Source organism: Palaemon carinicauda, chromosome 4 (genome assembly GCF_036898095.1).
Source record: "Palaemon carinicauda isolate YSFRI2023 chromosome 4, ASM3689809v2, whole genome shotgun sequence".
NCBI lineage: Eukaryota > Metazoa > Arthropoda > Malacostraca > Decapoda > Palaemonidae > Palaemon > Palaemon carinicauda.
The window spans coordinates 79,690,149-79,716,163 of record NC_090728.1 but is presented as its reverse complement, the minus strand read 5'-3'; the positions used below and the strand labels follow the sequence as shown (position 1 = coordinate 79,716,163).

The window sequence follows — 26,015 nt, the reverse complement described above, 5'->3', positions numbered from 1 at the left end:
CCCAAGGGGTTATTTTTTATCCCATCACATTTTGCAGTATACTTTTTTTAAATTGCTCTAACAGGCTTAATTTTTGTCATAGAGAGGTCAGGTTGGTTTCATTTTCTCAAAAAATTATCAAAAATATGAAAAAAAAAATTTTATAGCATTTTTTTGCAAGGACGTACCGGTACGTCCATGGGGGTAAAGGGATGGCTTTTGTGAAACGTACCAGTACGTCCTTTGGGGGTAAAAGGGTTAAGAAAAACATGGCATTAGATCATTCTTATTTCATTTTTGTTGAATTTCTAACCTATACACAGATGTGTAAATGCGTTCGTTTGTTCATTATGATCGGTGATGGAACAAAAGCTAAACAATGAATTTGGTTTTAGGCGGCATATTTAGCAAAAGTACGATGTAAAGTCATCTTTATTTAATTTATTTTGGATTTCTAAGTATACAGCAAAAGCATTTCAACCAATTTAGACAAAACGGATGACGATGACAGTGCTACTGTGCTAGTATTGTACTGTAGTGCAAACAAAAGCAACTAAGATTATCTCCAAGACGATGGTTGAATTTTTTAAACACTTTTTAATAGTTTGAATGGCAGTGTTGATTTAGAAGGGTTTTTCTTTCAAGTTTATTGGATTAAGTTTTTTTTTTTTTTTTTTTTTTTTTTTTTTTTTTTTTTTTTTTTTAACATGTTTGCATCATTGTTTTCCAGTACAGTATACCATAGTGTAGGTACCGATAACCTGCAAATTTTGAGGTTTTGGACAACAACCACTACCATCATCTCTTGGCAAGTAATGTAAACATTCCTAGTTGTCCAAAATAAGTGATCATATGAGCTGATCTGATCATGGCACCCAAAATACTTAGTTTGATAAAATACACCCGAAATTTAAAACAAAAGCACATAAGTGTTTTATTAAAGCACAATTAACTATTTAAATAATTGTAATTTTCTTAAATGCAATGATGCTTCCAAAATGAAATCAAATATTTAGTGAGAGAGAGAGAGAGAGAGAGAGAGAGAGAGAGAGAGAGAGAGAGAGAGAGAGAGAGAGAGATGCCAGAAAACTTCAAATCATTCTCTCTCTCTCTCTCTCTCTCTCTCTCTCTCTCTCTCTCTCTCTCTCTCTCTCTCTCTCTCTCTCTCTCTCTCTCTCTTAATGTCAGACTATAATAGGCAGGGTTGATCAGCTGATTTGAATGTAATCAGTACATAAGATTATAATTCGCTATGTTTTTAATCATAAATACAATACTAAAATGTGAATATTACATGCATTATTATTGGATGCAGTTAAGTGAAACACCAGGGAGAGAGAAGGACGAAACAATATGACAAAGAGACGAGACGGGGAGGCAATAGCGTGCGTGCGTGCGTTCAGATTGCCCGGGCCTTGCGTTAGCACATTTCCTCAGCCAAATCTATGCTAAATCAAATAGATTAGCGAAATCAATGAACTTGGGAAATGCGAGAAGCAATGAAAAATAGGAATGGGAATACGTGGAATGAGGGATAAGAAAGGCATTTAGAATGATTAATAAGATGAAAATGATACATGAATGCTAGAAAGGAGAAGATGAATAAAATGGCGAAAAATAAAGAGAATCAAGAGTTGGAACGATACATTGTATGTATGTGTGGGATAGCTAAGTAAATGTACGAAAGGGATTTGGTAAAAGGATTAAGGATACAGTATAATAATAAGTGAAGAACAATAATTAATGTGAAGGAGATATCATATTAATATGCATGATAGGTTACATCAGTGAGGTAATTCTATGAAAATGAATGGTCATATCAGTGGGATAATATCGTGAAAGTGAATGTAGGTTGACGACGGACTACGCAGATTTGATCAGCTGATTTGAATGTAAACAATGCATGAGATTATAATCCGCTATGTATTTAATTGTAAATTCGATAATAAGATGTAAATATTACATCCATTATTACTGGATAAAGTTAAGTGAAACACCAGTTTAATCAAAATCCGGTTTATTTCAAATAGAGCAGTAATTTCTTACCACAGTAAATGGATACACACTGTACAGAGAGAGCTAGGATAGTGGCGGTCAGTGATCCCAATGTAAAGGAGCGCGGGCTATTTGAAATCATTGCTCAGCTTGAATTTTATTGCAATTTTGATGAGAAAATTTTTTGATAGGTATTTCATTGTTGTTGACCATCCCAATGCTATTGCCAACTATTAGAGATCAAATTCTTAATGTTGGGTAAACAATAACTCAATTTTTTTTTTTTTTCCGAAAAACCGAAACCACGATTAACGAGGTCTAACTGTATCTCAGATTCATACGCAAGGAAAAGAAATACCAGTTCAAGGTTTTTAGCTTCGGTCTCGCGACAGCACCTCGGGTCTTCACTTGGGTGTTCGCCCAGGTGTCATCTTGGGCTCACAAGAGTGACATTCGTCTTCTCAGATATGAGATATCGAAACAAGTGGCCCATTCTGGCAGACTCAGAGATGACCTTTCTTCATAACCAAGACATGGTTCTCAAGTTTTGTCAGGATCTAGGGGTCTTGATAAATCTTGAAAGTCATCAATGCTTCCATCACAGAGAGTGGTATACCTCGGTATGATAATAGACACCGGCCATCAGAAAATCTTCCCATCAGACGAAAGAGTACACAGGCTGAGAAGTGACAACAACAAAAAAGGGAAATGTAGAGGTTTATAAGGTTTTATTATAAGATTCTAGGAGCACTCAATTTACGCCTCATTGTTTCAAACTGGCACGTTAGTTTTGCACTTATGTGGAGGACCATGGATGAAAGACATAACCTATGTAATGTCACCTCTCAAATAATAGCGATGGTATTATTTGTGAATTAAACTTTTTCTTATTTTCAATTAGACTTCTTCACTGAATACAAATAACCCACCACTGTATAATATTCACGACTTTGTTTATAGCCAGACTTGTAAGTAATTGTGTCAGAATTAACTGACTAAAAGTAACCCTGTGATAAGCCAGTGGCCAAGTTTGCAAGCGAATGGGAATGCTCTGTCACTTGAAACATGATTTGATTATCCAGCTTTAGCTGACACATCACCAACAACAAAAATATTTATATAGATTCAATTACTGTAAATAAAAATTTAAGAGTATTTACAATCTGAAACGCCATCTCTCAAAATAAAAAGAATGTTGCTTAATGGCGCTTACTTTAACGAAAGGAGGGATATAAGGATCCAGATTACGTACTCTGTTTTTTTGCATCACAAGCTAGATGTCAAATTACTGGGTATGCAGAACAGCAAGAATTTAGCTACAGAAGGATGTAAAGTAGATAAGGAATGCGAAACTCTACGAGAGGAACTTATTTTGTAGGGCCCATTGTACTGAAGGGACACTATTTAATTAAGACCACTAGACCCGACTGGAAGTCGGGCTACTGTAAGCAGCCAGGCAGGCAACTCAGACTTGTCACCCACATGTGAGGGCTCGCTGGCATGCTGTGATTACTAAGGAATATAAATAAGTTAAGATCCAAACACTCGTCACTAACTTTGCAAGTAATAGAGTATTGGCATGTTATATCATATCCACACTACAAAAAGCAACTATGCTCTTTGCTCATCATTAACTTGGCTTGCTTTTTTGGCCGCTATGAAAACTAACGTCAGCCATTCTTTTTACATTGTACTCCTCACAGTTTTATTTGAAATGCATTGCATTCCCTTTGAAGAAAACTAACAAATTCTGTTTGAAATATAATTAAAATGCAGTAAACACCTCTAAAAACTACCAAGTAAAGGGATTCAAGAACACCCTCCTCAATTACCCCCCAAAAAGCTTCTATTTAGTCGACCAACTTGCAAAACATGAATTTAAAAATTTTCATTAATGAGGTGCAATGATGAGGTCAAGACTGGAAGTTAAATTGAAAAAATAAGACAATATTATACAACAGATGATTCTTATACAAGTTAGTATGCCTCTGCGTTATTGAAGGCTTCAGGCCTAAACGGTAACTGGAATTGCTAACTTTTCTGAATCTGAGATAAAAATATATCAATTCTATCCAACACAAAGTTTATAACAGGGATATAACCAGTCTTGAAAGAGTGTACTTTTGCAGATTTGGATTAATAAGAAGCTACCAAACTAACCTTACTCAATTTAGTAGGGTATTTCTCAGCAATAAGGTTGAATATGGTTTTAAAAGGATATAATTCCCTAATTTCAAGGTTGCTTCTGTGTTTCTTTCTCTTCATCCTCATTTATCATATGTTAAACTGGGAGAAAATCTACTGATTTCCCGGTTTGTTTACAACTGTAGGGAACATGTGAAATGCTGCTCATGCGTACTGTACATAGGGTTTGTTTTGTTAGTATATGTACTAGCACCTGCATTTAACCTGTGATGAGCTAGTGGCTAAGCTTACATGCGAATTAACTACTCTACCAAACAAAATATGATGTAAACGATCGACTTTAGTTGAAACTTTGTTCACCCCAACAGGATTTAAGGGAATCATAATATATGCCCACCATCAACCTATGTAATACTGTACAATATAATTGATAAGTGTTTACTTTCGATAGTGGAGGGGTATTAAGATCCAGACTACTCATTTGACTTTCTGCCTCTTAATATAGTTATCTTAAAGAGTGACTGGAATTACCGCATGCTAAGCTTTATCAGTTGACAGATTTAAAGTGATTAAAGAATTTAAGTTTCTTTGGGAGACTTTCAAATCTGTAATGCATTGCAAACTTTCAGAACCTTTACTGAAAGAAACACTACAAACTCTAGATTCAAACTGGTGAGTTAGGTAAGGTTGGCGACAGGGCGGGTAGGATTAGAATTACTGTTTTAAGAGAGTAGTCTCTGGATTCTGAACTATAACGAAGGAAGCTAGCATTGTCCAGAGCTTATGAAGTTTATCAATATCAAAAGTGGGTTGATTTATGTAAATTGTCTAGAGGTGGAGGTTAGTCATTACCACTGCTACAGTTGACTAACCTAGCCTTCACTGGCTTTTCCCCTGAAGTACCAGCAAGTTACCTTTAGCACTTACACTGATAACTTACTTGGCAACTACTTTTCACAATGGTTTTTTAAGGGGACCATCTGCTATGTCCCCCATTTTTTTTATCTAATTATTCAAAATACACCAATTCTATATATGTTTTAAATATAATAACTTCATCATATAAAAGTTTCAAGTCATTTAATCAAAAACTTTGATTTATTAGCAAAAATCGTGATTTTAGAAAAAATTTTAGGTACATTTTTCTCCACTAATATGACACCAATTGTATTGAAAATCATACCATCAAAACTTCTTTATAAATTGAATAATTTTGTGTGACAGATTTTCAATTTTCCTTTTTCTTTTTGTTAATGAATTTTTCTTAATTTTCTTCGTCTAGACGTAAAATAATCAGGAAAAAAGAGAAAAAGGAAAATCAAAATTCTGTCACACTAAATTGTGGGATTTTTATTCCTCTTTTCAGTGATATCTTTCTCTTAAATGGAAGAATAAACGAGAAAAATGTACCCAAGTGTGAATAACTATGTTTTTGAGTTACTTCTTAAAAAAATCAAAATAACATTATTATGATAACCTTACTTTGTAATTTTATTGTATATTCTTACATGAAGGCTCCCCAAGTGTACTAATACACTTGTGTAAGGGTGTCATGAGTTGCCAGCGGCCTTTCATTGTTCCCAGAGTTTTAGTTAGAATGTTCCAGCTTTGTTTTCTTTTTTATGTTTCCCTCTCTTTTTGGTTCTTTTTTGTTGCTCTCTGCTTACATTTTGTTTTTTCTTTGACCTTAGGTAACATTGGCCTTGCTATAAAGTTCACGAGGACATTGTGAAAACACATTGTACCTACGAACTGCAAGTAAACAAACACATCCAACGTAACTTTTATACGTCTTTGGAATCTCAGGCTATTCTTGTAAATCGTAGTTTGCATTCACCTACCCTCTACCAATGCCTTCAATCTCTGCCAGACATATGAGATTTCGAAATATAAGTGAAAAAATTGTTGCAAAAATAAACAGGCAAAGACAATTCAGTCGAACTCAGTCATACAGACAACCCAGTAATGAAGAGATCATCATTTAAAGACCACTTTATCTTCATTATTTGTAAGAATAATTGGCTGAAACTTCTGGAGAGCACATACGATATGTTTCTGCAGACATAGAAACAAAACTATTTTCAATTTTTTAAAGTTGTATCAAACACCATAGCGGACAGTCCCCTTAAGTCACGGTATTGTCCCTGACACAATACACCAAGGGAATGTGGATAATGAACTCACAGAAACAATTCTCATACACACTCCTGGCAGTAATAGCTAAGAAAACCAAGGGAAAGCATCTTAATGTGCAGTAGCAATTAAACAATCTGGAGATAGCCCATTTGGAACCGACATTAATGAGAAACTGAAGAGACGAAGTGAATAGCATATCCGTTACCAATTACCATTAGAATATTCTTTCCTTTATTAAGGGCATGTGTTTATTGAAGGGAAAGAAAAGAGGAAGATTTTAAATGTTAAAATCTTATGGGTAAAGGTCAATTAAAGAGAGCTTCTGGAGAAGAAGCAATATGAAAATCAGGGAAAGTTTTTAGAAATAGTACATTTTTAAATATTTAACTTAGCCGGTGAATATATAATAGCTGACGTCTCCGGCGGCTCGACAGAAAAAACACAAAAACTCGCGAGCGATCGCTATGAAGGTTGCGGGTGTGCCCACCAGCGCCAACTATCGGCCAGATACCGCATATACATGTAAACAGCTCCAATTCTTCTCTGTCGGTCTGATCGACAAGACGTACCATTACTCGCTGTTAACCTGGAGTTTTTCAACAGTCTTGGTGAAGTACTTCCTTTTGGTTTGAGCTTTCGCAGTGCAGGTGTTTTATCTTCAACTTAAACTATTGAACTCTTTTTTGGATAGATTTAATTGTTGATTACTTTGGATTGTTTTTTGGACTTTCTTTGACTTTTCAAAATGGCCGACCCTTCCCTTAATACGGAAGTGTGTTTTAGGCTTTTAGCAATTATCTTATCACGTTATAAATTGTTGTTGTTAATTATAGATTTTCCTCTATATATTTTATATCTCACCCGCCTTTATTAGGCCTCTTCGATTAGCTTTCCATTTATAATAAACATCAAGATAAAATTTAATGATTTGTTTATATGCGGCCTTACCTATTCCTCCCCTAATCCGAGAGTAGGCGGTCCTAACTTGGAAACCGAAGTTAAACAACGTTGAGCCCTTTCAACTTTTATTTTCGTTAAGTTTAAATCATTTGCTCTGTAAGAGTTATTAAATGAATATTTTTTAGTAGATATTTTATGAAAGATTTTCTTTGAATAGTCTTCGTGCTGTTTCAAAGATGAACTAACGTTTGGTTTATTTATGCTACGCAGTTTGCGCTCTATCGTTACGATAGAGAAAGAGAGAATCACGGTTTCACTTTGCAGAAAGAGTAAATCGATTCTGACGTTTTGTTCATTCTTCTTTCAAACTGAAATGTTTTAAATACTAATTTAAAGGAACTTGTTAATTTTCAATTTCTTAGTCCTTTCAGTTTTTTCCTTTGGTCAAATAACCTGTTTATTGACGAAGGGTAAGTGGGCTTTTCTCTTCTGTGTGAAATCAAGAGAGAGAGAGAGAGAGACGGAGAGGGAGAGAGGAAGAGAGAACGTTCCGATCTTTATTCTCGTCCCAAGCGAGTAACGTTGTTCTCGAGTCAGTTTTTTACTCTCGTCCCAAGTCTCTGTACGGGGAGAAAGGATAAAACGTTTTTAGTTTTTATTCTCGTCCCAAGGCACTGTACGGTGAGAGATTGAAAACTTAGTTTTTAATGAACTAGTGTTTAGTCTCCTCCCCAGTCAATGATCCTTTTAACTTTATATATTTCCGTTTTATTCGATATATATGTTTACTGTTTTTTTGCTTGTATTAATGTGCTTACATTATACGACTTATTTCGCAATTATAACCTTTTGATGTAGGGGAGAATTGCGTGCTTCAGGTAGAAATCAGTTTTTATTCATGCCTAATGTGAAATTATTGAAAAATTCGATTTCAGTGAAGTAAGTGCAAAAACAGAAAATTGTAGTGATAAAGTGATAATTGCGCAAAGTGTTATCAGTGTTGCGACAGAGGGTTCGTCTGTTCGTGCCTGTCGTTCGCCTAGTCCGAGACCTCTTGCAAGCTCCCATGCCCCAGGGAGAAGTAATGTCGTAGGACTTATGGGTTCGAGAGGCTTTAACCAACGAACAGACGTTCCCTCTATGGTTTCAGGCGTGTCTCGTCAAGACCGCCCCTACCATAAGACGAGCGAGACGGTTTTCTCCTCGTCATCCGAAGGCTTATCGCGTAAGAAACCTTGGAGCAAGGTTTCGAGATCCTTAAAGCGAAAGTCAGTCCCTTCAGGACAGGTCCAGCGTCCTGGTTGTAGCCATTGGGACAGTTCTGACCCTGTGCAGTCATCGGAAGACTGCTCGACGCCTAAACAGAAGCGTAACACAGGCTCCGAGAGTCTTAGTGTAGGCAAGGTTTTGCAGTCACAGACGTTACCCTCGTCTCTTACCGCACCCATTCCCGTTGATCCTTAATGGGTTGTACTGCAAGACATGCAGAATAAGCTTGCCTCTCTTATGGAGGACTATTCTGCTGAGCAGGTTCACGATGATCCTCGCCGCTTAGCTGATCGAGATCCTGGCCGTCAGCCGCCCAAACGAGCCTTTGCTCGTCCTGTTGACGTTGACGTTACAAAGTCACGTCAATCACGTTTTGTAGAGCCTCACTCGATGCAGTCCCGTGTTGACTCTCAGCCGCTCGTGGACGTTCAGCCGCTGCCGCTTGCTCTTGTTGACGTTCAGGACGTTCGCCAACCAGCGAAGTTGACTTGTTTTGACGTTGAGCGTCGAGCACCGCAGTCAAGAGTTGTTTTGACTGCTCAGTCTAGGCAGTCAAGGCAGTCTCGAGTTGACGTCGAGCGTCCTCCCGCACCTGTTGTTGTTGCTGGTCAGTCCTTTAAGCAGTTACATGACGTATCGTCCTTGACTGCTACTGATGCTCCTTTGCGTGTGGACTCTGCTTGTCAAGCATTGCCACCACAGCAGGTCTCTCCCTTGCTTGAGACTCGGCAATTGTCGGACGAGGTTCCTTAAGATGAGGAAGTTGCTGATCCCCCTCCTACTGATATTCCCTTGTGGACTCTGTCAGACGGAGAGGAGCCTAAAGCTGCTCAGCCCTCTATGGACTTTAAATAAATCATGCTGATTTTTAAGGATCTTTGTTCGGATCATTTTGTAACTGCTGCTCCTCGTTCGCCTAAACGTCAGAGTTTACACTAGGCCTAGCTACTTCGAAGCCGTTGTTTTCTAAGCTAGTGCTCTCTCGCTCTTCTAAGAGAGCTTTACGTTTGCTAGGCGACTGGTTGATCACCAGGAGGAGTTTGGGGGAGACAGCCTTTGCTTTCCCTCCTTTTAAACTGGCTTATAGAGCGAGCGTCTGGTATGACACGGGAGAAGTTCTCGGCTTGGGAGTTCCTGCCTCTGCCCAGATAGACTTCTCAAACCTCATAGACTCTCCCTGGCGCCTGGCCATGAGACGCTCCAAGATTTTATGGTCGGCTTCAGAGCTAGACCATCTCCTGTTAGGAGTTTTTTCGAGCGTTTGAAGTTTTGCTGTACAATTATGTCATGCATAAACAAGGCTATCAGGGATGGCTCCAATAATCTGACAGCCACGTTCTCTGCAGGAACAAGACTATCAGGGATGGCTCCAATGATCTGGCAGCCACGTTCACTGCAGGAGTACGTAAGAGGCAAGTGCGCTCAATGTGTTCATTGTCAAGACAAACTTCACGATGAAGTCTACCAAGCTGTCTTGACAGCATTAATGGAAGGCGACTGGATGGTCTCTCTCGACCTTCAGGATGCATACTTCCACATCCCGATTCATCCAAACTTTCAACTACATCTGAGGTTTGTGGACGGAAAAGTAATGTACCACTGTCGAGCACTGTACTCCGACCTCATTCCTGCTCCTCTTGTTTTTACAAGGCCCTTGCAAAATGTAGCAAGCTTTCTACATTTTTTGAGGATTCAGAGCCTCCCTTTATTTTGACGACTGGCTAATCAGGGCGTTCGTCATTATATCGCTGTCTGGAGAGCCTCTAATGGACATTAGACCTAACCAAGGAGCTAGGTCTCATAGTGAATGTAGAAAAGTCGTAACTTACAGTATCCCATCCCAGACTATTCTTTTTTTGGGAATGGAGATACTGTGTATGATTTTTCGACCCTTTTCGTCTCCCGCAAGAATGGTACAAGCTCTGTTAAAAGTCCTTCACTTGCAAGAGAAAAACAGTTGCTCTGTAAGAGTTTGAACTAGCCTCGTGGGAACTCTTTCATCGCTGGAGTAGTTCACTCTCTGGGGAGACTCAACCTATGCCCTTTCCTAGTTCACCTAAACATTGGAACAAGGAGAAGGGCTTAGTGAGTATCTCTTTCCCAATCTCCAACTCAGTCTAGACATGTCTGACTTGGTGGGACAGCAACATCAGACTTCGAGAAGTTCTTTCTCTTGCGATCAAGAACCCAAACCATGTGTTGTTTTCAGATGCAGCGGATTTGGGTTAGGAAGCTCCACTGGACAGTCTGGAAGGCTCGGTTCTTTGATCCACGGATCAAAAGGAACTCCTTTTAAGGTAGTAACATCTCTCCTTTGGCGAGATTTGTGCAGAAATGAATGTCTTGGCGGACAGCCTCAGCAGAAGAGGACAAGTCTTCTCCATGGAGTGGACGTTGCATAAGACTGTGTGCGAGAAGCTATGGATGACATGGGGTCTACCCACCATAGATCTTTTTGCTACTCTCTCTGACAAAGAGGCTCTCGACTTACTGCTTTCCAGTTCCAGATCCAGAGGCAGCTCACATAGACGCTTTCCTGCTGGACTGGTCTCACCTGGACGTTTATGCCTTTCCACCTTTCAAGGTCCTAGACAAGGTGCTGCAGAAGTTCACCTCTTACGAAGGGACCAGGTTGACATTGGTTGCTCCACTCTGGCCCGCGAGAGAGTGAGTAACAGAGGTACTTCAATGGCTGGTAGACGTTCCAAGGAGTCTACCTTTAAGGATGGATCTCTTACGGCAGCCACGTAAGGAGTCTTCAGCAAAGCCTCCCCGCGCTTCATCTGACTGCCTTCAGACTATCGAAAGACTCTCAAGAGCTAGAGGATTTTCGAAGGAGGCAGCCAGAACGATTGCGAGAGCTAGGAGAGCATCTACCATCAAGGTCTATCAGTCGAAGTGGGAAGTCTTTAGAGACTGGTGCAAGTCATCATCCATTTCCTCTTCCAGTACCTCTGTAGCCCAAATTGCAGACTTTCTCCTTCATCTGAGAAATGTTCGCTCCCTCTCAGCGTCCACTATTAAGGGCTACAGGAGCATGTTGGCGTCTGTGTTCAGACATAGAGGCTTAGATCTGTCCAATAATCAAGATCTCCAAGATCTCCTTAAGTCCTTCAAGACCTCTAAGGAGCGTCGTATGGCAACTCCTGGATGGAACTTAGACGTGGTCCTAAGGTTCCTAATGTCCGACAGGTTTGAGCCATTACATTCAGCCTCCCTGAAGGATCTCACCCTCAAGACGCTTTTCTTAGTGTGCTTGGCTTCGGCTAAAAGGGTCAGTGAGATCCATGCCTTCAGTAGGAACATCGGCTTTTCTACAGATAAAGCCACATGTTCACTTCAGCTTGGTTTTCTTGGCCAAAAATGAACTGCCTTCTCGTCCTTGGCCTAAGTCATTTGATATACCTTGCCTGTCAGAGATCGTAGGCAACGAGCTTGAAAGAGTGCTGTGTCCAGTTAGAGCTCTGAAGTTTTATTTAGCTCGGACTAAATCCTTACGAGGTGGATCTAAGGCTTTGTGGTGCTCAGTTAAAAAGCCTTCATTGCCTATGTCAAAGAATGCTTTGTCATATTTTATTAGATTTTTAATCCGAGAGGCTCATTCTCACTTGAGTGAAAAAGAGCGTTGCTTGCTTAAGGTTAAGACGCACGAAGTAAGAGCTATAGCAACTTCTGTGGCCTTTAAGCAAAACAGATCTCTGCGAAGTATTATGGACGCGACCGCTTGGAGAAGCAAGTCGGTATTCGCGTCATTTTACTTAAAAGATGTCCAGACTCTTTATGAGGACTGCTACACACTGGGTCCATTCGTTACAGCGAGTGCAGTAGTGGGTAAGGGTTCTACCACTACATTCCCTTAATTCCAATATCCTTTTAATCTGTCTCTTGAAATGTTTTTAATCTTGTTTTTGGGTTGTACGGAAGGCTAAGAAGCCTTTCGCATCCTGGTTGATTTGGCGGGTGGTCAAATGTCATTTCTTGAGAGCGCCCAGATTAGGGGTTTGATGAGGTCCTGTTGTATGGGTTGCAGCCCTTGATACTTCAGCTCCTGGGAGTCTTTCAGCATCCTAAGAGGATCGCTGGGCTTCGTGAGGAAGACAGACTAACAAGGCAGAGTAATCGTCTAAGTCAACTTCCTTACCAGGTACCTATATATATATTTGGGTTTTGTTATGATTTAACTGTCAAAAACTCTAAGCATGTACGCTGTAAACTTTATTAATCCTGGTCTCTACCCACCACCATGGGTGTGAATCAGCTATTATATATTCACCGGCTAAGTTAAATATTTAAAAATGATATTTTAATTATAAAATAAATTTTTGAATATACTTACCCGGTGAATATATAAATTAAAGGCCCCCCCTTCCTCCCCGATAGAGACCCAGCGGGATGAGAAGAATTGGAGCTGTTTACATGTATATGCGGTATCTGGCCGATAGTTGGCGCTGGTGGGCACACCCGCAACCTTCATAGCGATCGCTCGCGAGTTTTTGTGTTTTTTCTGTCGAGCCGCCGGAGACGTCAGCTATTATATATTCACCGGGTAAGTATATTCAAAAATTTATTTTATAATTTAAATATCATATTACTCTTAAAAGCTGTGATATACAGTAGTTACTTTATTATTCAATCAATTGCTTAAAAAATCAATTGTTTGAGGAACATGAGATAGTCATAAAGTATATTTTTGGTGGCCTGTACACAGTATTTAGATGTTAATGGCACCTTTAGGAAAGCAAAACAAAATTAGAGGGTGTCAAGCAGGCGAAGAAGAAAGTTATTAAATAAGAGCATTCCTTTTGTAATTTTAATGATGCAATTGGTCCCCCATTTCCAGGTAGATAAGTTGGATGAGTTGAAGGAGAAATCTTAGTCCCTACCATGACCAAATTTATCTAGAGAACAATTCTTCCTAAACTTAAATTCATAAATAAGTTTATTCGATTGTACTAAGGGAAGCCCATTAATGAGTAGTTTATTACTTAAATCTAGAGATTTGTAAACTGTAAATAAATATCACAATTTTGATATATAGTATTATCATATTTTATATACATTGTGGTCTTAGTGTTTTTCTGCTTGATTTGAAATATTTTTCTGTAGTATTTGACTAGTTTTGATAAAGATTTTGCTTCACAGATTTCCAATCTCTTTTGCTATAGGTATGCAGCAGCTCCATCAGGGGTGACACTCATGTATCCAGGTACTTTACTTGACCGATCATATGACCCACGCTCTCAAGCATGGTATCTTGATGCAGTAGCAAATCCAGGGAAAGTTGTGGTATCTGCTCCATATCTAGATCCTGGTGGTGCTGGTCATATAATCACTGTATCTCATACTGTGTACCAGGTTAGTAGGAAATAGAATGAGTACATTGCAATAATGTCAGGGACATCTTCGAAACTACCGCTCTTCCATATTTACGTTTCCAATTGTCTTTGTTTTCTGGGCACATTTTTTCTGACAAGTAAAGAGTTATATTTCTTCATTTCAAAATAGTATTTTTAATCAGCCTTTCAAGAACTAGGCTGTACTGTACTAGCTTCAACTATGATTATTAGTTTTTCTAAACCAAAGATTTTATATTTTGTATTAAATTAAACTGTTCTTTTATTACTAGAGGTGAATTTAAATCTAAGCTAAAGTTTAAATTTTATCGCTATCCGTATAGTAGTGAGTACTTATACAATTCTTTTGGAATGAATGGAATTACTATGTAAATCCCAGTGAGTAGTTGTAATAGAATGCTCATAAGTGAAATGAGTAAAGAAAAGATGGAGAAATGATTAAAGCTGAGTATTATCTTGTTGAAAATAGCATTAGAGACAATAGTTTTGAAAACCAACAACACCTAAAAGGAAATAATAAATATTTTATTATCAGTCATAAATATATACGTAAGGTGAAGAAAGTCATCTTGGGTACTGTACATTGTTAACTAAGGGTATACTCAAAATTTGAGAAAATGGGTTTTATTTTCATCCTCTGGCAAAAGGCAACTAAATGCAATACCAGAGATAACCTCATAGCCTCAGAAATTAACATACTGTATGTACTCCACTCAGTGAACCAGATATGGGTAGGAACAATGGTAATGTTAAATAAACCCAGCTACCCATTAAGCTTTTTCTTAGGAAACATTCTAACCTTTCATGAAAATCATTTTCCGGTGATTCGTCTTTGATCCATGAATTTAGAGCCCCTAGGCTAAAAATAAAGAAAAGAAGGTATTTTAATGTTGAGTATTTTTTGTCCTGCTAGAGCTTGTTTATGGTTTAGGAAATTCAAGATTCCATAAGAACACCAACAGGTGAGGCACTTCATTTATTTCTATGAGTCTCACCGGAGGTTCATAAGGCTTTCCACTCGAAACTAGCTAAAATATCGATGCCCATCTCAAAATATTAAATTTCCTGTTTACGTGCACTTGTGTTGCACCCCTCTAGTACTGTATTACACTTATCTGGTGGTATATGGCAATATCAGTGAACTCATTGCTAGTGTCCGTGTTGAACTGTTTTCTTTATGCATGTTGAATTCAAATTTAGAATTATTTGTGTGTTATTTAGCTTAGGTTAGTCAGAGAAGTCTTCTCAGGCTTTGATATATGTTTGATATATATGTTAATTGTGCAAGGGACTTTATTCTTTATAATAGGGATCCACATTACCTTTGTATCATGTTTCAAGGCCAACATTGTGCTTTAGATACTCTGATATTTAAGAAAAAGTTCCTTTTAATTCAGGGAAGCACCAAGTGAAGACTAGGCAAGTGGATTTAGCTGATGGGGATGATAAGGGACTTTATTTCTGGACTCTCGGAAGATCATAGTTATTTTTTTACCGGTATTAAGCAATTCTGTCTTGATATGGGAAATTTTGCTGTATTCAGAGAAGGTTCTTACACCTTCAGGAGGTGGCAGAGATCCTAGCCTAACCTGTCCAGATTTGAACCATTGGCTAACTCTTTATATTTTACCTAGTGGTTCTAATGTACAATTTGGTAAGGGTTCTGATGGAACACAGCATCTTATAGAGTCAAATTTGTTATGATAATTTGTGAGATCCTTGCAATTTGACAAGTCAGGAAAAATGTTGTAATCCTGGGTTAGACTGACGATAATCCATCTAATAGGATAAAATGCTTTAAAATTTAAAGGGAAATGGGAATTTTGGATAATTTATATATTTTACTCAAAATGAACTTATTTAGGTATCATTTTATAATTATCTTCAAGACTAATTTAAAATCATCTTTCTAATAATCTATTTTAAAGATTGTACTGAACTGTTTTCAAATCGACTACTTACGGATATGTATATGATGAAGAAACTCATTCGGGGAAATTAGGTACCAATCCCTACGTTCACCCAATAAGAGAAAAAAATGAGATGAGCTATTGGCCGACCTTGTAAGCGAATGACTCGCGCTGCCATTCAAATAAAATGAAATCAAACTCATTTAGTGAATCTTTACAATATACAAAAAGAAAACATTTAAAAGTTACTCATGAATGGCAGAAGCAAGGGACAAGACAATACCCTAGAGGCTCTCCAAAACCTCCATCCCTAATTCACATGGATGGTGAGGATGCAGACATTACGAGTAACAATTAAGGTTGAGAGGGGCTCAAACTCTTGTCCAACAGATTGCAAGCCAGGGATTTTTCAAGTAGCTTACTACAACCCATTTAGCCCAAGAGAATCATATGATTTGCTACACCAACCACAAAACAATAAGAGCTGTAAAGAGTGCTTATTTCATGAGAGGAGTAATAACATTTTGTACCTTCTTGGCACATAAGGGATAAAGAGATGTTTAGAGGTACTTGATTGAGAAGGGAGATAAAAGGATCCAGGCTATTGTCTCTCTTTTGGTTAAAAAATTAAAGGTGTTTAAAAGAGCAGCTAGAATTGCGGGAATGCAGTGGTTTCTTAGCAGAAGGATCTAGAACCTGGAAGAAGCCGTATACCATTAGAACCCTTACTGAATGGTACACAATAACCACTAGATACCACTTGAGGAGTTAGGTTAGGGATTGTATACAGGGTAGATTAGGCATGAAATCTTACTTTGAATCGATAATTTAATGGAACATCTGAGGCACTGCAAAAGGAGTTAATTATATTAAATCATAATAGGACTGACAAAACCTTGAATAGGTTCGCTTTAGTAAAAACAAAAGACTTGAATGGCTGTACTGTCATCATTCTCTGTATCTAGCCTTCCCTGCTAAAATAAAGTTGTCTAAAACAATAGAATTAACTGTAAAGGAAAATATTTCAAGAACAATTAGATTATCACCCACAACCACCCATGAGGAAACCATTTTGCAAACCCTGCATTGAAAGGTTTTCATTTATTATCGGGAAAATATATTGAAATCTATTAGAGTTAAGTAACTGATTGGTCTTATGCAAGGTAAAACATCTTTTAAATATGACTTAAAGAATAACCAAGAATATAATTGCTAAGCATTCTTAGTAATAGTAATAGAAATTCAATAACTTTATCCACAACGAAAAGGAGGAATTTGGAAGTATATACTAAATAGTCCTAGAAGCAGATGTCTCCAAAAACTTTAAGGGAAAAGCAACATCACACTTTAAAAAACTTATTGGCTAGTTGAGCAATAAGATTTGATACAATAAATATCACTAAAACCCATTGTTTCAGGTTCCATGTTTCTCATTGCCTTTTCCCCAATACTATGATTGTGAGCACACTACTAGAAACGTAGATGCAAAGCACTGCAATCTGCAGAAAGTTAATTGTCATAGTTACCCCCCTACACAGACAGCACAGCTTGCATAATTTTACCTCTAAAATCTAACTTCCAAAGCCTGTCTAATATATTGGGCAACTTCTTTAGTGTTTGTTTCTAACTTCCCTAATTCTATTCCATTGCTTCTATATTTTTTTTATTCATTACAGCTAAACAAATGCTCTGATGTATCATCTGTCTCACTACACAACATAAAGCCTATCCTTTTCATTCCCGTTTCTATAATTTTCTTTTAAATCTCATATTCAACCTTGTTTTCATAATTATTATTACTTTATTAGTGTTAAGTTCTATGTAATCTTCTGCCATTACTATTTACAAACCTCAGTTTGGTCATTTCTGCTTTTGTTTCTTCTATTTTTCATTTAATTTCATTTGCCACTTTACTTGTTATTTCTTTCTTGAGTTCTTACTTTTTATACTATTCTACTTCTTCAATTTTCATATCTTACTTTTTGCATATTTTTATGAGACTTTTATCCCATCATTCCCCACATGGTTCCCTTTTTGGTCTGTCACTATCTCCTCAACCAATCGTTTATCATCTGATGTTATAAAACAGTGTCACCTTTTTATACACTTCTATTTTCAACTGGCCAATTAACCCCCAATAAGGTGTGGTTGCAACCTGTTCAAACATTCCTCTTAATGGACATGTTAGCCTATGCAACTGCACATCCAGTTTAATTGTGCTCTATTATTTTGTATTTTAAATTCATTTGATTATTTTACATAACTATTCTTCACTGAATACAAATAACCCACTATAATCATTAAGTCTCCTTTATAGTAAAGCTCAAAATGGAAATAAAAGCATGTGTTAACATTTCCCCAACTACCGCAGAACTGTGATGAGCTAGGGGCTAACCTTGTAACTGAATAAAATACACTGTCATCCTGAATGTGATGCAACCGATCAGCTTTAGTTGGCACATCACCAACAGCATTCACAGCTGAGAGAATCCTGCGATAGGAAACGCCTTCTACAAATGAAAAATAAGGTTGCTTAAAAGTGATTACTTTAATAAGAAAAGTGATATAAGGATCAACTTGGAATGTAGGAGTGCAAGGGTTTAGCAGCAGAATGACCTAAAATAAATAAGGAAATCAAGGTTCTACGAGAGGATCTCAACTCTTAGGGCCAGTAAAAGTTCAGAACCTTTACCGAATGAAACACTATGACCACTAGCCCCAACTAAAAAGTAACAGCTTTCAATTAAGAGTCATCACTAAGAAACCCTTGGCTTGTTAATTGAGTATTTGGCATGTCATATCATCATCAAATCAAGTAAACAAATGACCTAGGCCTCCCTTGATTTCCCTTTGAACTAAAAACCAGTTCCATTAGCACTTGAACTTGAAACACAGTTTTTCATGATTGAGGAACAATGAGGCATTGTGCTCCTCACGACAGTTATGCAAAACACAGTACTATCCCTGTGTAGGAATGCTAACAAATCGTGCACGGAAGACAACTTAAAATGTAATAAAAACATAACACAATCTCTAAGGGGATATGTGAGATCATCACCGATGCGACAGAAAAATGGATTAACAAAGAACCTCTGCCCCGCCTTTTCATCAACTCCTAGTGTTTCACTACTTTACTAGGGGCATATACCTATTAAAAAGAAAGAAAATGGAAAATTTTTCATAAAATGCTAGGGATAAACATCAACAAATCACACTTTTAGTGGAGAGGCAATATGAACATCTAGTGTGGGGTTCATGGAAATAATGTATAATTTGACAACAAGATCATTCAAATAAGTCAAGTCTTTGTAATTTTATTGCAAAATATATTTTTGTATATTCAATGATGTCCATCTTGAAATTTTGGTGGTTGTATCAAAAGAGCAAACCCCAAGGGATGTGTGCAACTTTTAGTGCTTGTTTCCAAAAATTAAAGATTGTTACATTAGTGTATATGCTCCACTACATTGGTAAAAAACTTCCAGTTGTTTGTACAATGTATATTGAAATATGATTGTACTGTGGTAGTATGGTATGTATTTGACGCATTTACATTTTGAACTTTTGTAAGGGGTATCATTCAAGGATCATATGGCTAAAACATTTTTTTTCTGTAGGCCTTGCCTTCAGTTAAGTGTTCTAGGGTTTTGCAGGCCCTTTCTAAGAATGTGGGTTTTTGGTGTTGGCAAAATGGTTTTGTCTCTTGCGTAACTTTAAGGGAAGAAGAAACCGAATGAATGTTTTTCTCAAAAATAAATTTGCAATCAAGAATCACACCTAAAATTTCAAAGGAGTCGTACATAGTTATAGAAGCATTATCAAGGTGGAGATCTGGATGTTGAGGAGCCACTTCCTCTACTAACTTACAATCATACTTTGAGTTTTGTTAGGGTTCAACTTCATACCCCATAATTTGCACCATGCATTAATTTTAGCTAGATATCTATTAAGGGATTCAGCAATTCCAGATCTACATTCAGGAGATGGCATTGAGGCAAAGATAGTAGCAAACTCATCTATGTGATAATTTTTATTACTGGTTTTGTGCATAAGTTTTTTATACACTGTAGATTTTGCACACTTTTTCTAAAATAATTTGGAGTGTTAGGTATTCCTTAATTAAATATTTCGTATTCATGATAGAAGTTTGTATAAGTAATGCAAAATAATTTTCTTTTAAATATTTTAGGGAAGATCTGCTGCCATGCATTCACCTGCTGATCCAGTTGTTGCTGTAGTTGCGACAGATTTTACCCTTGGATTTTGGTACAAGCTTTTACTTGACCTGGAGCCAGCTTGTGGAAGTGACACTGATACAGGTAATAGAATTGTATAAGTACACTACTGAATTATGTTATTGCATTCATCAGTAGAAAATTTACATTTTTGAGTATCTTTTATGTTTTCCTTTTTTTTTATCACATGATGTAAATCTTAAAAGATTAAGGGCACTGTAAGGTAGAGAATTTATGAGGAATGGTTATCGTTATTATACAATAGATGTCCAATTGTGCCATAGTTTCAGAGTATGTTCCAAGAGGATTACTGTACTGTAATGAATAGTGGGGAATTAATGCTTACATTCACTTGTAAAAGGAATTTAGTGCCTTCACCTAAATCAAAGATTTTGCTAAGAATATGTATTCGTCCGTGTCTATTTGTTAGTTTATTTATTTGTTTGTTTGTTTGTGAGTAACTTTACACAAAAGCTATGGTACTGATTTTGACCAAACCTGATAGTCCTGTTGGATATGACCCAAGGATGAATCTATAACATTTTAGATAAAATGCATTAAAGTACAAGTATGCAGCAATACTTCGAAAATAATCATAATAGCTAAAGTTTTGTTAGTTTTTGTTTTGGCTGTAAACAGCATTACGCAAAAACTACCGGACCAATTTCAACGAAACTTGATGGACATGTGGGATTATGATCCGAGGACAAAGCCATTAGTTTTTAAAGAAAATACATGAAAGTACATGTATGCTTGGGAGTTAAGAGCAAAATAAGACTGCTTTGCGTGGTGAAGGCATGCTCTCTACTAAGTACCCTTCTATATTTTATTTACTTGATTTTGTTTGGCTTAACATGCACAGTGTACTGTACACTAGATCTAAGAGCAAAGCATCTTAGAGAATAGGGAGATAGTGTGGTCATTTCCAACACTTAATTAACTTGAATTATTTGAAAGCCATATACTGTACAATATTGTATTTCCATTCTAAAAAGATGATTTTTTTCAGTGAATCTCACCTGATATATAATTCTAATATTCTTGAAGAGAATGCTTCTCAACTGCCAAACAAAATAATAACAATGATCTCTCGCTCTACTATATCTCCTCTCCCTCCTGATGCCTTGGGAGGAGCATTAGTTTTCAATTTAGCACAAGCCTTCAGGATCTTATTGAACAGCTCGCTATTGAGTTTTATATCAAAAGCTTAAACAATGGGTTTAGTTAGTGCTGACTTACATGAGGCGATAGTCGTAGAGGCCAAACCTTGATCATGTAAGGAAATAAAGGAAGATATACAAAGTCCATAGTAACAGAAGGGGCTGATGACTTTTCATGAATGCAACCCATTTTTCCCAGGAAGACAAGTATTGTTGTTTCGTGGTATTGGACTTCTACTCTTCTACGAAGTCAGTTCTCTCCTTCACAACTCCGAAATTTCCTTGAGCCGCAAAGGCAAGAAAATCTTGAGCTAAAGGGTTTTTGTTATCCAAGAGGAAGCGAAGGCAATCTTCTGTTGAACATCCTGAGACAGCCCGGGAGATAGTAGAGGAGCTGGAGAGGTTTGAGTTCCAGAACAAGATGATACCAATTGCTCTTGGCCTACTTGGGAGCCACTAGAGCCGCTGTTCCCTTGAAAGTTTGCAGCTTGTTCAGGACTTGTATTAGGAAGTTGATTGGAGGTAATAGGTAAATGTGAGACCACTAGTTTCAATCCAGGGACATTGCATTCGTTCCTGTTGCTTCCGGATCTAATTTTGGTGCTATATACCGGGGATGTTTCTTGTTGAAGCTCATCGCATAGAGATCTATTTACAGTTCTGGGATTTGCTGTAGGATGAAACAATGATTTTGCATCCAGAGACCATTCCCTTTCCAGAAGCTTGAATCTTGGTTGAGCATCTGCCATCACATTGCAAACCCCTTCTAGGTGAACTGCTGAGAGATTCCAATTTCTCTGCTTTGCTGAAAGGAGAATGGGTAGAATCAAGGTTGATCTGAGGAGACCTGGAGCCCTGTCTGTTGACACAGTGTAATATCATCCTGTTCTCGATGACTAATTCGATGTGTGATATTGTCTTCGGGTTCAGTCTCTTTAGAGTCAGAAACACTGCCATAGCGTCCAGAATGTTGATATGAAATTTCCGAAATGTAACTGACCACCGACCCTGTACTTTTTTGGAAGGTGAATGTCTCCCCTAACCCTGTTCTGAGGCGTCCGAGTGAAAAGTCACGGAAGGAGGAGGATACTGCAGAGGGACGTGTGTCGACAAACTCTTAGTAGTGGACCACGGCTTGAGCTGCTTTCGTACTCATACCGTGGTTTTGTGGCGAAGATCTCTCCAAGTATTTGATGCCTATCTTCTCCCGACTGTTGGCATCTATGAGTTTTGCTTTTAAGATTGGGTCTGTCTTGGCATCAAACTGCAGTGAACCCAAGACTCTTTCCTGTTGCCGCCTGGTGAGTACTCTTGAACGAAGTAGACACCTGACAGATTTTTCAATTTCTTTCCTCTTTTCTTGCTGTAGAGAGAGGGTGTGTGACTTTAGATTACAGTGAAGCCGTAGCCACTGGAATTCCTGAGCAGTAGACAGCCTGGAATTTTCAAGGTTGATTTGAAAGCCCAGAGGCTGTAGGAATTTCATGATTACTTGAGCTGTCAGAAGACATTCTGACTTCATTGTAGCCCAGACTAGCTAGTCGTCCAAGTATACCACCACCTGGAGGTCTCTGTTCCGTAATTGTTGGACAATGGCCTCGACTAGCTTTGTGAAAATCCTTAGAGCTATACTGAGCCCGAACGGCATAGCTTTGAATACGTATGCCCTTCTTGCCAGTCTGAAACCAAAATAGGGGAAGCGGCGGCGACCTATTGTAAGATGCCAGTAGCCTTCTGTAAGATCTATGGGGACAGTGTAGATCTCCTAGGGTAAGTAGGGAACGTATTTGTGAGATAGTTAGCATATGGAACTTGTCATTCAGAAAGAGTTTGTTTAGCAGTGACAAGTCTAGAATAGTTCGAAGATTGTTTGAATCTTTCTTGGGAAAGCAGAATAGCCGCCCTTGAAAATTCATGTATTTTGTGCAACGGATGACTCCTTTCCGGAGAAGATCCTGTACATAATCCTCCAAGAATGGGGTTGTGTGTTGAAAGAACCTCTTGAACTGGGGTGGTTTCTGTCTCCATTTCCAGCCTAGTCCCTTTGAGACTATGCTGTTAGCCCAGGGATCGAACTCCCATCGATCCTCGAAAAGGTAAAGTCGTCCCCCTACCGATAGCTCCTTATTGTTCTTGTGAAGGACCTGCTTCTTTAGACGCCTTGCCTCTTCTTTCTCGGCCTGTAGACTGACCACCCCTTCCAGACCTTCCTTTGCCACTAGTGCACTTCTTTTGGGCTCTAGCAAGGTGAAAAGGTGTGGTGGCTCTCTCATATACGAGATTGAAGGCTGAAGACTGTAATACATACTGCTGGGGAACCATGTACACAGTCTGGAAATGGTGGCAACTGAGGCTGTCGTGACAGAAAAGGATTTCTTTCCCTTAAAGGGTCTTCTAGATTTCTTGCCCTTGGGTTGAGGTCTTTCTCTAAGGGTAAATTTCCTTTTAGATGACATGCCCCACTTTTGCAAAGGCTCTCATTTTCCTGAGCCGCTCTGTCCATGGCTTCCTTAACCAGTTTCTTTGGGGAACTATCTTTCCCCCAGATTTGGGAGCCAATCAGCTTCTTAGGCTCATGCCTGACAGTCGTTGCGGCCAGGACATGTTCTCTACATGCTCTTCTGGCTAAGATGAAAGCATGGAGATCTTTGTGGAAAGTAGCCAGGTGAGTTTTTGAAAAGACTGGGAAAAGATCAGATTTGGAATAGTTCCCAATTAGCATCTCTAAATAGGATTGGAAGGATAAAGATGCAGATAGTGTCTCTTTAGCTTCCATTTCTTCCTTCAACAGGGATTTGGGACTTCAATGCAGCCTCTCAACAAATTGCTTGGCTCTGATGTCCTTATCGAGTTTTCAAACAGTAAAAGTGTGTTGGACATCTTCCCAACTGTCCGAGTCATAAGGGAGGGCTAGGGAGACATGTGTGCACTCCTCTAGCACTGGCAATGGTCTACCCTCCACTACTGCTTTCTTCACAGCCTCTAAACTTTTAGAGGCGAAGGGAAAGACAGGATCCTTGGGAGCAACAAAGGTAGCCTACATCCTGCCAAAAGCAGAAAGTTGGGTAGTAGTAAATTCGGCCAGTTAAAGCTCCTTAACCAATAGGGACTGAGCCGTGTTGTGGTCCAGGATGATAGTTTCCTTAGGGTTCATATCATCCCTAATGGACGCTTCCGAGTTAAGCCTTACATAGCAGTAGGGATAACTGTCAATCGAGAGGAAGAATTCTAAGGTGGAGAGCAGCTTGGAACTCATACCCTCTCCAATGCGGAGGTACCCTTCACTCAAAGCCATATGCTCAGCATAACGCCAAGGATTCTTTGCTGATCAATCAGGCACGCTCGAACCTGGCAAAGCCTTAAATGTAGGTGCCTGTTGAAAAGCTTCTATCTTTGCCTCTAGAGACGCTTGAGCACATTTATGTTCGACATAATTTTTCAATGAATGCCTTCATGGATGCCACAAACTCCAATTGACCGCTAACAAAGGTTTATCCGGTGTAGAACAGGGATCGAAGTAGATGCAAGGGCCGTAGACACGGATGGGGGAACGAGCTGAAGAAGTACTGGGTACTGTACTCATCCGATGGACATCCAGTGACTCATCAGAGGCTTCCGTGGTCAGTAGGATCCTCTCCCTCTCTGACGTCACAAAAGTAGTTGTCGACATGGTGTCAGCATCTAGGCTCATCACTTGTAGAACGTCCCGAACTTCATCATCCGCATGATCTAATGGTACCGGCGGGAGTTGAAACGTCGGTAACTGGTGATCTTAAACAGCGGTCACCTTGGCCTTGGGAAAGAGGAGGTCCTTAAGTTCCATGAAAGGAAGATAAGGGGCACCTTGTTGAGAGCTCTTCTGAAAGCCTTTAATCCAGTGACAAATGGTCTTCAGACTCCGCGCTTTCACATCCTGGGAGACGTCAGTAGCATGAAAGCCTGCGTCTATTAGGTCCTTGCAAACCTTGCAGTTGGAAGGTTCCCAAATTGCAAGAGACCCTTTGGAAACATGACAGTCCGCATGTTTCTGGTGAGTCTTGTTGCCACAGGGCAACTTGACCCGCCTGGCACAGGTTACCATCGAACACTCCATGTTATCAGCAACCTGTAAAGAACGAAAAATTTCAATAAGTAAAAACCATTGAAAAATTTTGGATCTTAACATAAATGAATGAAGCCTAGGCTACATGAGAAATATGCCTAAAAATATTTCTTATATAAGAATTTCTACCAAAAACATTATGGCTAAGGCTACACTATAATGGAGACTCATGTCAAACAGCTCAGAATTCGTTAAGAGATTCATGAATAACTATCAGTGACAGTGTGGTAGAAAAATGGAGGAAAGTGTCACATCAGGGGAACACCAGTACCTCCAAAGTCGGTCTATTAGACAACCTAAGGTGGCAAATTCACTTACCATCTGGCCTAAGCCAACAGCAACTGCACCCGAGGCGGCAGCAGATGGGTCTAAGGCGGCAGCTATTCCTAGCAACCGTGGTAACATGAAGTGACCTTTCAATACTACAAGCACCTCGACTCACTGCAGCAGAGGCATTGTCCAGTCGACAAGGATAACAGGGATGATCCTATAAGGAAAAGTCCACCGTCAGGGGGGAAAGGCACAGGAATGAAAGGCAGTAAATAAGGAACCCTGCCAAGACCTGGTCATTATCATTAAATTATGAAAAGAGGGGTTACCCCTGAAGATAATGAGAGCTGTACAAGACGGCCTGAATGTCAAAAATTGAAAATTCAACATATGGAAGAGGAAAAGGAAGTGGAGATGACCAGCCTAAGGCAGCAGAGTAGATCATCCCAAAACCCACTCACATCCAAAACTAGAAGAAATCAAGCTGACAAGACTGGAGGTAGGGACAGAAGGCAACACTTTTGCCAGGATAAACCGATTAGGCAAAGCAGTCTGGACTC

At 38.8% G+C, this 26,015-nt stretch overlaps 1 protein-coding gene across 1 annotated transcript in view; it reads left to right on the top strand.

The window, feature by feature from the left end:
• LOC137640023 (VWFA and cache domain-containing protein 1) overlaps positions 1-26,015 on the top strand; it is a 447,337-nt gene that overhangs the window by 299,881 nt on the left and 121,441 nt on the right. The window contains 2 exon segments of the mRNA XM_068372387.1: positions 13,590-13,779; positions 19,878-20,007. Coding sequence (XP_068228488.1) covers positions 13,590-13,779; positions 19,878-20,007 — 320 coding nt within the window.